The 12383-nt window shown below is 53.2% G+C and overlaps 1 protein-coding gene across 1 annotated transcript; it reads left to right on the top strand.

Annotated features, from left to right (window-relative positions):
* Positions 1-2162: 2162 nt before the first annotated feature.
* HCN3 (hyperpolarization activated cyclic nucleotide gated potassium channel 3) lies at positions 2163-11054 on the top strand (the record flags this gene model as incomplete). Its single annotated transcript, XM_082834291.1, has 8 exons — positions 2163-2452; positions 5447-5876; positions 6823-6984; positions 7404-7622; positions 8010-8156; positions 8578-8818; positions 9699-9863; positions 10348-11054. The coding sequence occupies 8 exons, from the start codon at positions 2163-2165 to the stop codon at positions 11052-11054; spliced, it is 2361 nt and encodes a 786-aa protein (XP_082690417.1).
* Between the last annotated feature and the right edge of the window lie 1329 nt (positions 11055-12383).

Genomic DNA, 12383 nt, shown 5'->3' with positions numbered 1-12383 from the left:
AGAGACGCTACAAAAGGAATTGAGAAATAATAAGGGAAATGAACAAAATAACCTGAGGATAACTATAGTCAAGTAAAATATCTGAGGGAAGCCAGGATGGTGGATAATCAGATGGAGCTTACATCAGTTGGCCAGAAATGGTTTAGGAAGTTTCCTAAAATAGTAGAGGAAGAATAATTAAGGGGTGAAGAGGGCAGTGTAGTTCACTTGCTCTTCCATGAACACTTCCCTTATTCATTCAACAAGCATTTACTAAGTGTTCACTATGTGTCCAGCATTGTGGCAGGCGTAAGGCTTTTGTTCCTCACAGCTTCACAGTCTAACGCAGGGGTCCCCACCCCTCGGGGCCATGGACCTGTCCTGTCAGTGGCCTGTTAGAAACCAGGCCACACGGCAGGAGGTGAGCGGCAGGCGGGGAGCAAGCAAAGCTTCATCTGCCACTCCCCATCGCTCCCCGTCGCTCTACTGCCTAAACCATCCCCCCATCGCTCGCATTACCACCTGAACCATCCCCCACCCCACCCCCCATCCGTGGAAAAATTGTCTTCTAAGAAACCAGTTCCTGGTGCCATAAAGGTTGGGGACCGATGGTCTAATGGAAGAGAAAGACCTGTAAACAAATATTGGCAGCTGTGTGACAAGAGCTGTTATAAACAGCGGTGCCCTGGTCACTAAGAAAGCTGTAGACTAGACCCTAGCTTGGGAAAGTAGAGTTATAAATTTGTTTCTATTTAGGTTTCCTAGAGGAGAAGACATCTGAACCAACTGTTGGAAAGTGAATTGGAGGAGAAGGATAGCAGGCAGAGAATATATTTGCAAAGGTCTGGAGACAAAGCAGAACAAAACATTTAAACAGAATTGGACTCCTGGCTTTCAAGAGAGGGACTATCACAATAAAGGTTGTTGAAACTAGGTCCAAATTTTGCAGGGCCTTGTATGTCATTCTAAGGAATTTAACTGTAATCCTATAGAAGATGGGGACGTTTGAAGGACATTAAGCAAGTGATATAGCTACATTTGGATTTAGGAAGGTAATTCTGGCAGACTGTGGAAAAATAATTGGCCTGAGAGAGTTCAGAGACCCGTTTAGAGGCGTCTGAAATAATCTAGGTGAAAAAATTCTGAGGGCTTTAAATAAGGCAGTGACAATAAGAAGTGGAGATGAGGGGAAGAATTTGAGATATTTAAGAACTTTCAGGGAATTCCCTGGTGATCCAGTGGTTAGGACTCTACACTTTCACTGCCGAGGGCCCAGGTTTCAATTCAATCCCTGGTCGGGGACCTAAGATCCCGCAAGCCGCGCAGCACAGCCAAAAAACCCCCAAAATAGCCCTTTACATCACATAGCACTGTAATTTACCTGTCTCATCTGCGGGCATAGAGGAGCACTGGCTTTATGGATAGGACTTTGTGTTCATCCTTGTATCCTCAGCGTCCACTCAGTAACTGGCAGAATTGCTTTTGGTGAGGGCTGGCAGATGAGTTCGGAAATGAAATACGAGAGGGAGCAGTATGGAGGAGGTCAGAAGAAAGGAGTATGCCTAGGAGAGTGCTGAGAGAAAAAAAGTGAAACGCAGGAACTCCATAAGCGAGAGTGGGTAAGAAGAATCTTAAAAGCTATTCCCCATCTCTTCCACTGGTTCCCAATTCTTCGCCCTCCCGAGCCTCACGAGCTACAACCAGCATCCGGTTTACCCGCCACTCGCAGGCGGCTCCGCCTCCCTGGCACTCAGGGGATAAAAGCCCTTCAACTCTAGACCATGCCCTCTCCGTGGCACTGGCTTCGTTTCCCCTCCTTCTCTTCCTATACTTGGAGGACCGCCCCCATTGGCTAAGCCACGCCCGCCTCGGGGGGGGGTCCCTCGGGTTACAGGTTACATTGGTCCCGCCCCCTCCCGGATGGCTCTCGGTCCGCCCCGCCTCCGCCCGCCCTGCCCAGCCTTCGCTCGGCTTTCGCCAGGGGGCGCATCGCAACCCGCCCGCCGCCCGCGGGAGAGTCTGTCGCACACACCCCCTCCTCTCCGCGCGCCGGCGGTTCCCAGCCGACTACGCCTCCGCTCCGAGTCAGCCGGGCTGCGCCCGCTCCGACTCCGGGAGGGGTCGGGGGTCCCGAATGGCCGCGGCAGGGTCTAGGAGGCCAAACGTGTAAGCTAACGGGCGTCATGGAGGCGGAGCAGAGGCCGACGACTAGGGCCAGCGATGGGGCGACCCCTGGGCTGGAGAGGGCGCCTCCTGCTGCCCCGGCGTCTACAACCACGGCCTCGGATCCGATCCCTGGGTCCAGGCCCGCGACCGGGCCCGAGCCCAAGAGGAGGCAGCTCGGGACGCTGCTCCAGCCCACGGTCAACAAGTTCTCCCTTCGCGTGTTCGGCAGCCACAAAGCAGTGGAAATCGAGCAGGAGCGAGTCAAGTCAGCGGGGGCCTGGATCATCCACCCCTACAGCGACTTCCGGTACTGGGGGTCCGGCAGGGAGGGCGGGGGACACAGATCCCACCCTCACGGGCCGCGACAGGGGGGCCGGGCCTGCCCCACCCTCCACGGACACTTCATTTCCGGCCCAGGGGTCCCCTGTTGGGCCGACAGAGTCACTTCCCCCAACCTAGCCCGAGAATTCTTGGGTGAAGGATCACCAGCCGGAGGTCCTTGGTGACTTTTCATGCTGGGGGCGACGGAAGGGACAAGCGGACAACAGAGACCTGGATTTCCCATTTCAGGAACCCGGTACCCTACCTGCACCACAGGGAATACTGGAATTAGGGACTGCTCTCTCCTCCTGTCCTGCTTGCTGGGGATCTGGGGAATTTTGTCATGTTCCGAGGCTCTGGGTCAGCCTGAGGGAGAAACCAAGCCCCGCTATTTCCCACTGTCCCCATTCCCACCCCCAGCACCCGCCTAGTTCAGCAGGGCAGGCGACCAGAAAAAATAGGGACGCTGCGGAAGGGGAGGAGGGAGTGTCCAGACAGTAGTTCTGATCGCTGTCCCTGGTGCTGAAGGCGGCATTCGGCAGGGTAGGGCCTGGACGCAGAGCGATTTGAGACAGCAACACAGGGGCAAGGCCACCCCCCATATGACCATCGCCCAGGTGACTACCAGACCGAAGGAACGAAGAGTGGGGGTGGGGCCATTCCATAGTCCCCATCAGGCTGTACCTCTACATCAAGGTCGCTAGGGGAGGAGAGCAACCCTGTCCTTGGGGGAAATGAAGGACAGCTTCTGGATGTGGCAAGGATGCATGCAAAGCACCTAACCTGGGGAGCTAAATGAGCAGAAAGGATGAGGTGTGAATCAGGGGCCTGGAAACACAATTGGAGACGTAGACATCATCTTAATCCACAGACATACACACTCCCTAAATGTTCCTCTTTCTCTCATTTTTCCTTTCATTCCCCTCCTTTTTACTGCCTCATTCTCACCCTACCAGTGCACCTTTTCTAGTCTCCTGTGGCTCTCCCTCCCCTCCCCCATTTCACCCTCAGATGTATCCCCAGAAGCTATGTATCCCCCTTATTATTGTGCTTCTTTTCTGTCCTCTCTCCTGCATCACACGCCAGGCTTGTGACTGCCTGTGAGTCAGGCTGTGAAGATGCTCTATGGCTAGGCAAACCCTCTTTCCCTCTCCTCTCCCAGCTTACAGTACAGGATTTCTCCAGTGGCCAGGAAAGAGAAGAAGAGGGGATCCAGGATTTGTTGTTGATTGAAATCACACAGTCTGAAGGGCTTCCTGGAGGCCTGGACTTGGGGACCACCAAACTTCTTTCTGGGGCTGAAAGGGTTGATTTTTGCAGTCAGAGTCAGAAGGGACTGGGTCCTGGGTTGATACTGCATCTAGGTGTGTCCTGGAATTGAAACCACCATAGCTACTTGGGACCCTGAGATTGTCCAATGAACTTCTTTGAATGAAGGCTTCACCTCACTCCCTCCTGACCTCTTCTTTTCACAGCTTCCACCACAGCAGTATGGCTCTCCCCTGCCCATACCCTTGCCTGGGCTCAGCCAGAGTCCCATTGGGCACAGGGAGGTTAGGGGAGGAAAGGAGTGCAGAGCTTCAAGCCTTGCTGTCTCAGGATCTGCTATAGAGCTTCTCTGTATGTGCAGCAGCACTGTCTGAGGTGCTGTGGAGGAGGGAGGGGCATACCTGAAAAGGTATTTCAGTTGGGAGGCAGGACAGATCATCCCCACCCTGGGACACAGATGAGCAGATCCCAGCAGAGAAACAGAAACTATGGGCCCAACTGTGTTGGGGAGGAGAGATGGGGTGGGGAAAGCTGGGGAGGGCTAGGGAAGGCATGAAGTCCTAGACTAGGAATGGACAGAGAGCTAGAGATGGGAAAAGCAGCAACCTCTTCAGAAATCTGGGGATAAAGAGTGGGTGAGTCATAATCCAAATAGTGCTTGTACAGCACAGTCACATCCGTTGTCTCAGTGCATATTTTTTCAACAACCCTATGAGATCAGCACAGGGTATTTACCTTTTGTTAACTTAAAAAATATTTAATAATAAGAATATTTAATAATAGTGACATAGATCATATATATATAGTAAGGATATTATGTATATATTACTATATAAAGAATATATATATGCACATTAGGGATATATTTACTAGGGATATATACATAGTAGAGATATATATAGTGAATATATAAGGTAGATATATATAGTATAGTACATAGCAGGATATATATATATACACACACACACACACATATGAAAGAATAATTGTAAAGCAAACTCACATGTAACAACTATCTAGGTCAAGAGAGACTACATTGCTGATACCCCAGAAGGCTCCCTGCTGCTCTCACATTCCTTTCCCAAACCCACTATTCTAACTTTTGGTACTCATTTTCTTACTTTTCTTTATAGTTTTACCACTTTTCTGTGAATCCCTAAATGACGCAGTTTAGTTTGGCCTATTTTTGAATTTTGTATGTGTGGAATCATACAGTGTGTGTCCTTTTGTTTCTCAACATTTAATTTGTGAGATTCCTTCGTACTGCGGAATGTAACTGCAGTTAGGTGATTTCACAGTTGTATAATATTCCAGGGTATGAGTGTATCATAGTCTATTTATCTATTTATCTATTGTGTTTATCTCATTTGTCTACATTTTTCTACTGATGGACATTTGGATTATTTCCAGATTTAATGCTGTTATCCCTGTATATATCTCCTGGAGCACATTTTTCCCTTGAATGTGTGTATACCTAGGAATAGAATTGCTGGGTTGCAGGGGATGCAAATGTCTAACTTTACTAGATAATTCCAAACTATTTTTCCAAATGGTGGTCCCAATTTACACTCCCACTAGCTGTGAATGGTCATTCTGTTGTTCTGTATCCTTGCCCACTTTTGTCTGAGAGACTATCTACCCTTAGTCTGGTGGCTGACCATCATTGTGAAATATCACTGTGGTCTTACTTCCCATCCCATCCCTACCTTAGGTTTTACTGGGACCTGATCATGCTCCTGCTGATGGTGGGGAACCTCATTGTGCTACCTGTGGGCATCACCTTCTTCAAGGAGGAGAACTCCCCACCTTGGATCGTCTTCAACGTCCTCTCTGACACTTTCTTCCTGATGGATCTGGTGCTCAACTTCCGCACAGGCATTGTGGTAGAGGAGGGTGCTGAGATCCTGCTGGCACCGCGGGCCATCCGCACACGCTACCTGCGCACCTGGTTCCTGGTTGATCTTATCTCCTCTATTCCTGTGGATTACATTTTCCTGGTGGTGGAGCTGGAGCCCCGACTGGACACCGAGGTCTACAAAACAGCTCGGGCCCTGCGCATCGTGCGTTTCACCAAGATCCTCAGCCTGCTGCGGCTGCTCCGCCTTTCCCGCCTCATCCGCTACATACACCAGTGGGAGGAGGTGGGGTGGGGAGGTGGGCAGGGGGCTTGCAGACTACTCCAGACAGCGATATGGGTGGGGCTCCTGGTGACTTTATGGGGTGGGGCAGATGGGTGGGGCTTCCAAGGGAGGGCTGTCTCCAAAGTTGATAGAGGAGAAGCAGGGACAGAATGAGTGTTCAGGGGATGGGTCCTCAAGGTGAGAAGGTGGTGGTGCAGGAGGGTGGAGCACAACTGCTGGACAAAGACTTGAGGGTTAGTTGGACTCTGGGAGGAAGGTGTAGGAGAGGAGTTAAGAATTGCAGAGTGTGGGAGAGGCTTGAGTTTCAGCTTCAGGACAGCAGCAGATTTTAGTGTTCAGAGTGTGGGCTCTGCAATCTCATTGCTTGTGGTCAGATCCCAGTTTTACTGTTTACTGTATGAGACTTGGTTTCCCCTTCTATAAAATGAAAATGTTAAATATACTAACATATGATAAGGTTGTAAGGATTAAAGAAGTTAATACCTGTAAAGCACCTAGAACAGTGCCTGGCACATAGTAAGTTCTCAGTAAACTACCTATTATTATTTTTATTATTGGAGGGGAAGAGGACTTCTGGCATTAATCGTTATATATGCCCTGGGGACATTACACTGTGAAATGCCCTCTCTCCTCTTTCCCAGGCTACACTTGGGCAACTTGTGCAGCAGACCTTTTTGAGTCTCTGCTGTGACACTTGCTGTGTGACTTGGGGCACATGATTGGCATCGATTTTCCTTTTTATAAGATGAGAGTAGTAATACAACCTCCTTTGTATTAGCTATATACGCTGTAAAGCTCTATACGAGTGAATAATAGCCACAGTTTTAACATTCATGAGGGCCGGGGCTAGAGAGAAATTCAAAGAGAGTATTTGCAAGGCCAGGAATGGAGAAGTACTGGCAGAGAGGGGTTCCTGTCCACAGCAGCCCCTCCTCGGACTCCTCAGATCTTTCACATGACCTATGACCTGGCCAGTGCTGTGGTTCGCATCTTCAACCTCATCGGAATGATGCTGCTGCTATGTCACTGGGATGGCTGTCTGCAGTTCCTGGTCCCCATGCTGCAGGACTTCCCTCCCGACTGCTGGGTCTCCATCAACCATATGGTGGTGAGAACTCCCCACAGTTCAGCCCCTCCTGGGCCTTCGAAGGGCTCTTCTCCCTGAGCAGGAGGGATGAACAAAGGGGGCAGGAGGTGGGAGATGATGGAGAGATGGCCAAAAGAGAAGACAGGAGAGAGGAGGTGGGAAGGTGAGAGGAGAGTGAGAGGAAAGAGGCCCGGAAGAAGTGTCTGTGTGTTGGAGGGAGCAGGCAGGGAAGGAAACCTAGCCAGAAACTGCAGCCCCCATGCTGTAAAAGAGGCCCCTTCTGTCTCAGGCCCCCCAGAACCAAACCTAGGTTCCTCCCCTGGCAGGCAGGTCTAAAGTAGAAGGGGGCAGACAGAAGAACTGAAAGAGAAGAGGGGGCAGGAGGTGAATGAGGCTCTGAGGGGTCTGTGCCCAGCTCTGCAATACGCTCTGCCCCCCAGAACTACTCGTGGGGCCGCCAGTATTCCCACGCCCTGTTCAAGGCCATGAGCCACATGCTCTGCATTGGCTACGGGCAGCAGGCACCTGTGGGCATGCCCGACGTCTGGCTCACCATGCTCAGCATGATCGTGGGTGCCACGTGCTACGCCATGTTCATCGGCCACGCCACTGCCCTCATCCAGTCCCTGGACTCTTCTCGGCGTCAGTACCAGGAGAAGGTCAGCAGGGGCAGGAGAAGGCAGGGGAGGGGTGCTGGAGGCTGGGTAGCTCAACTTGGAGCCCATTCTGACGCATGCCCTTGTTGGATCTCTGTGTCCTGCCTTGCCCCATGTCCATTTGTGCCATGTGTGTACCTTTTCCTTGTTTGGACCAATGCACCTGTCCTTGGACCCGCCCCCCCGCCCATGTCTGGCTTTTCTTGTGATTGTGCTCTGTGTCCTCCCTGTATCCACCATTATCTATATACCCTTCTGCCTCCATGTTTCAACCCTCTGGGTTTGGCCCACGTCTGTGACCTTCCTTCACACACCGCTCCCCACACACTGTTCTGGCTCCACATCTGTCTCTGTGTTTTCTTGCCTGCTGGCCATCGGCTGGCTCTCCAGTACAAGCAGGTGGAGCAGTATATGTCCTTCCACAAGCTGCCAGCTGACACACGGCAGCGCATCCATGAGTACTATGAGCACCGCTACCAGGGCAAGATGTTTGACGAGGAAAGCATCCTAGGAGAGCTGAGCGAACCACTTCGGGAGGTGGGACTGGGCGGGGCCCTGGAGGGAGGCTCTTCAAGGACCTGGGCTTCTGGGATGCCATCTGGGGTGGGGGCTATTGGTCAGCAGGTGCACCTACAGGGAGTGGGGCCTACAGAGGGCCCCATGGGAGGTCAGGCCTTTGGAGGACTTTTAGGGGCCAGGGTCTTTCTTGAAGCTCTTATAGGGGTGAAATATACTGGGGAGGGCTGCAGGGGTCTCTCTTTGTGGGGGATGGTCCTGTGAAGGCTCATGGGAGAGCTCTGAAGGCAGGAGCTTAGAGATGGTCCCAGGCCCACTGAAGCATACCCGTCCTTTGGCAGATCATGGCCCCAGGGGTGGGGCTTCTGGAGACAGATGAGCTCGATGGGGGCACCTCGGGGCAGGGGGCATAGCCTGCCTGACAGGCCCCTCCCCTGCCCAGGAGATCATTAACTTCACCTGCCGGGGCCTCGTGGCCCACATGCCACTGTTCGCCCACGCCGACCCCAGCTTCGTCACGGCCGTGCTCACCAAGCTACGCTTTGAGGTCTTCCAGCCGGGGGACCTCGTGGTGCGTGAGGGCTCCGTGGGCAGGAAGATGTACTTCATCCAGCATGGGCTGCTCAGTGTGCTGGCACGTGGCGCCCGGGACACCCGCCTCACTGATGGATCATACTTTGGGGGTCAGCAGGCCTCAGGGAGGGTCGGGGGGTCTGGAGCAGAGGGCAACTGCTCCCCTGGATCAGGGTCTTCACCTGGCTATGCTGCAGGATCAGAGAGTTGCAGCTCCTCCCCAGGCCTATTCAATCACAATCTCTGGGTCTGGGGTCTGGAGTTCTGTATTTTTAAAAGCTTCTTAAGAGATTCCAATGTATAGCCAGGTTGAAAATTACTGGGCCAGTGGGCCTTTTAGAATCCTTAAGCAGTGAAATCCAAGGATCTCATGAGATTTCCATGAGAGAAAGATAGGAATAAAGCAGTGCTTTCCCAGGGGCTTGACCTCTGTGGCTCCCTTGTGGAATGCCTTAGTGGTATGAATCAGGGACCCAGCCTGTGGCAGTGGGGGCAGTTCTGCCAGCTGCTACCCAAAGTGATTTGAGGCTCATATATTCTCGCAGTCCCCAAATCACCCACCACCTTCCAACCTCCCCATTGTGTTACCCTTTGCCCTTTGGCACTGCTTTTCTCCTTCTGGGTTGCCCTTGGTGTTCCTTCAAAGGGGTGGGAGGGGAGGGCACACAGAGGGCACTGCCCCAGGCCTACCCCTTGGGCTAAAGCAGGAGGTGGGTTGGGAATTAAAGTGGAGTGGAGTAACTAGGAGTCTGGGGGCCAGCAAGAGCTGCCTGGTCATCAGCTTTAATTCGGACAGAATGAGAAGGACAGTAATTATGCAGGTCTGGAGAGTGACCATGCTTGGAGCATTTAGGGACCCTGGGTGGGTGGGTAATCGTCAGTTTCTCCCATCTGGGGAGGAGCCTGAGGAATCTGGGTCAGCTGCTGCAGGCCCAGTGAGAGGGAGTTCTGTGGACAGTGGTTTTGAAGGCCTCCTCCCAACTTCACCAGAAATCTGTCTGCTGACTCGGGGCCGACGCACAGCCAGTGTGCGTGCTGACACCTACTGCCGCCTCTACTCGCTCAGCGTGGACCATTTCAACGCCGTGCTCGAGGAGTTCCCCATGATGCGCCGGGCCTTCGAGACAGTGGCCATGGATCGGCTGCGCCGCATTGGTGAGGCCTTTCCACCCTGTCTGCTCTGGGTCCAGGCTGTGCCCTCACCCCTTGTCCATAGCAAGGAGTCCCCAGTGGTCCAGGGCCCAGGCTCCAGCGCCTCAGCATCACACCCCAGCCCAACCTAGTCCCAGCAAATGCCCCAATAGGGCTTTCAACACTGGCTCACTGTCCTTACCATTCAGCATCTCCTACCCTTGGAGATATCACCCCAAGTTCCCATGCCTTGAATCCTCCTTCCCTGAGTACCAGTCCCTGACCCTCACCATCTGTGATACATACTCATCCCCTGACCCTCTTCCTCCAACCCCCATCTCCCAATCTCCATCCTGCAACTCCATCTCCATCCTCTTGACCCCTATCCCCTACCTTCACCCCACCACCATCCCTTGACTCCATCTTGTTACCCTCATACTTCTGATATCCAACCTTCATCTTGGATTCCTTTCCTATCCTTAACTCCTTCCCCCGGGACAATTTCTAGGCAAGAAGAATTCCATACTGCAGCGGAAGCGCTCTGAGCCAAGTCCAGGCAGCAGTGGGGGCATCATGGAGCAGCACTTGGTGCAACACGACAGGGATATGGCTCGGGGTGTTCGGGGCCTGGCCCCAGGCACAGGAGCTCGGCTCAGCGGAAAGCCGGTGCTGTGGGAGCCACTAGTGCACGCACCCTTGCAAGCAGCCGCCGTGACCTCCAATGTGGCCATTGCCCTGACACACCAGCGGGGCCCTCTCCCCCTCTCCCCTGACTCTCCGGTCACCCTCCTTGCTCGCTCTGCTCGAAGATCAGCAGGAGCAGGCTCCCCAGCCTCCCCACTTGTCCCTGTCCGAGCCGGCCCTCTGCTGGCCCGGGGACCCTGGGCATCCACTTCCCGCCTGCCGGCCCCACCTGCCCGAACCCTCCATGCCAGCCTATCCCGGGCTGGGCGCTCCCAGGTGTCACTGCTGGGGCCTCCCCCAGGAGGAGGTGGACGGCGACTAGGACCTCGGGGCCGCCCACTCTCAGCCTCCCAGCCCTCTCTGCCTCAGCGGGCAGCAGGTGATGGCTCTCCTGGGTGTAAGGGCTCAGGAGGTGAACGCCTGCCCCCCTCAGGGCTCCTGGCTAAGCCTCCAGGGACAGCCCAGCCCCCCAGGCCATCAGTGCCTGAGCCAGCCACTCCCCGGGGCCCCCAACTCTCTTCCAACATGTGAAACCTTTGGGTAAGCTCTTGGGTGCCGTAGCATGTGCCAGAGGGCAGACGCCTCTTGGGGACACCGAGGGGACCTGAAACACTGCTCTATGGGAGTATCTCCCCTTAGTACCAAGAAGATGGTCTCTGTTCTCAGCTCAGGCGCCTTGCAACCTGACATCCTCCTAATCCATTCACCCATTCATCAAAGATACTTAGCGCCTACCACGTTCAAGGCACTGTACCAGACGCTGTATGTCTCCACTGCCAAGTAGAAGTGACTCCAAGCCCTCTGATGAGGGTATTCCCCTAGCCATGGTCCTGCCAGGTGCAGGCCTGGGCCCATGATCCCATCTTACTAAGCACAAGTACTTGCCACCACCATCACTGCCAAGTAACTAGATGTCTCTGTTTTCCTGCCCATGACCTTGCAGGTTCTGCCTGGCATGGTTATCTTCCTGTCCGCTAGCATAGCTGGGCACTGCCAATTACCTGTCCCCCCGCTGCTGTCAACAAATGTCTTGGGTCCCTGGTGTGGGCATCCAGCTTTACTGCCATGCGTGGACCCTCCCTGTCTATACCCCCTGAGTGGGAACACACATCTCCTGACAAGTTCCTTGCACTCTCTGTCTCTGTGATAGAACTGCCTTTTTGTAAACTGGGAGCCACCTCCTCCCTATGCCCCTGTCCCAGTGACGACCCCCTTGAAGCTAAGGGATTGTTGACACCCCCTTATTTAGTGTGCCAGCGTAGATTCCCCCCAGGTTGGGGGCAAGTGAATCCTTAGATGGAATTTTTTCTTTCCTTGCTCCCTTCCTTATTTATTTACTCTTATTTATTCAATCATTTAATAATTGTATTTATTCACTCATTTGCTAATTTTATTTATTATCAATTCATTTTATTTATCCATTCATTTATCCATCTCTCCCATCCCCTCCTGGTAGGGAGACAGGAATGGGCAGAGCCCCTCCATGCCAGCTCTTGTGGTCCTTGCCCAACTCCCATCAGTGGCAATACTTGAGCCCTCTCCCTAACTAGGTAGGAGCAGGAAGGCCACCTGAGAGGGAGAGGAGGACTGTTCTTATTTTTAGGTTTTTTTTCCTTTCTACTGAGTTTGCTGCTGGTGCAGGAGTAAGGGGAGGGCCCGAGGTAACCAAGCCTGGGGAAGGGCAGGCTAGCCAGTACCTCTGCCTTCTCAGGGACAAGAGAAGCCCCCTATCCCACCCCTCTGTCCCCACACCTACTCTACAGCATCAAAGAATGAGGGGCCAGGACCCTAAATCTCCTTTTCTCCTGGGTGGGCAGTTCTGGGGTTCTGGGTGTGTGGGAGAGGTTTTATATTGCTTCC

Source organism: Leucopleurus acutus, assembly GCF_964270905.1.
Source record: "Leucopleurus acutus genome assembly, chromosome: 2".
In the NCBI taxonomy this organism is placed as follows: Eukaryota; Metazoa; Chordata; class Mammalia; order Artiodactyla; family Delphinidae; genus Leucopleurus; species Leucopleurus acutus.
Note: the sequence above shows the minus strand (reverse complement) of the source record. Positions and strands in the feature narration are given on the sequence as shown.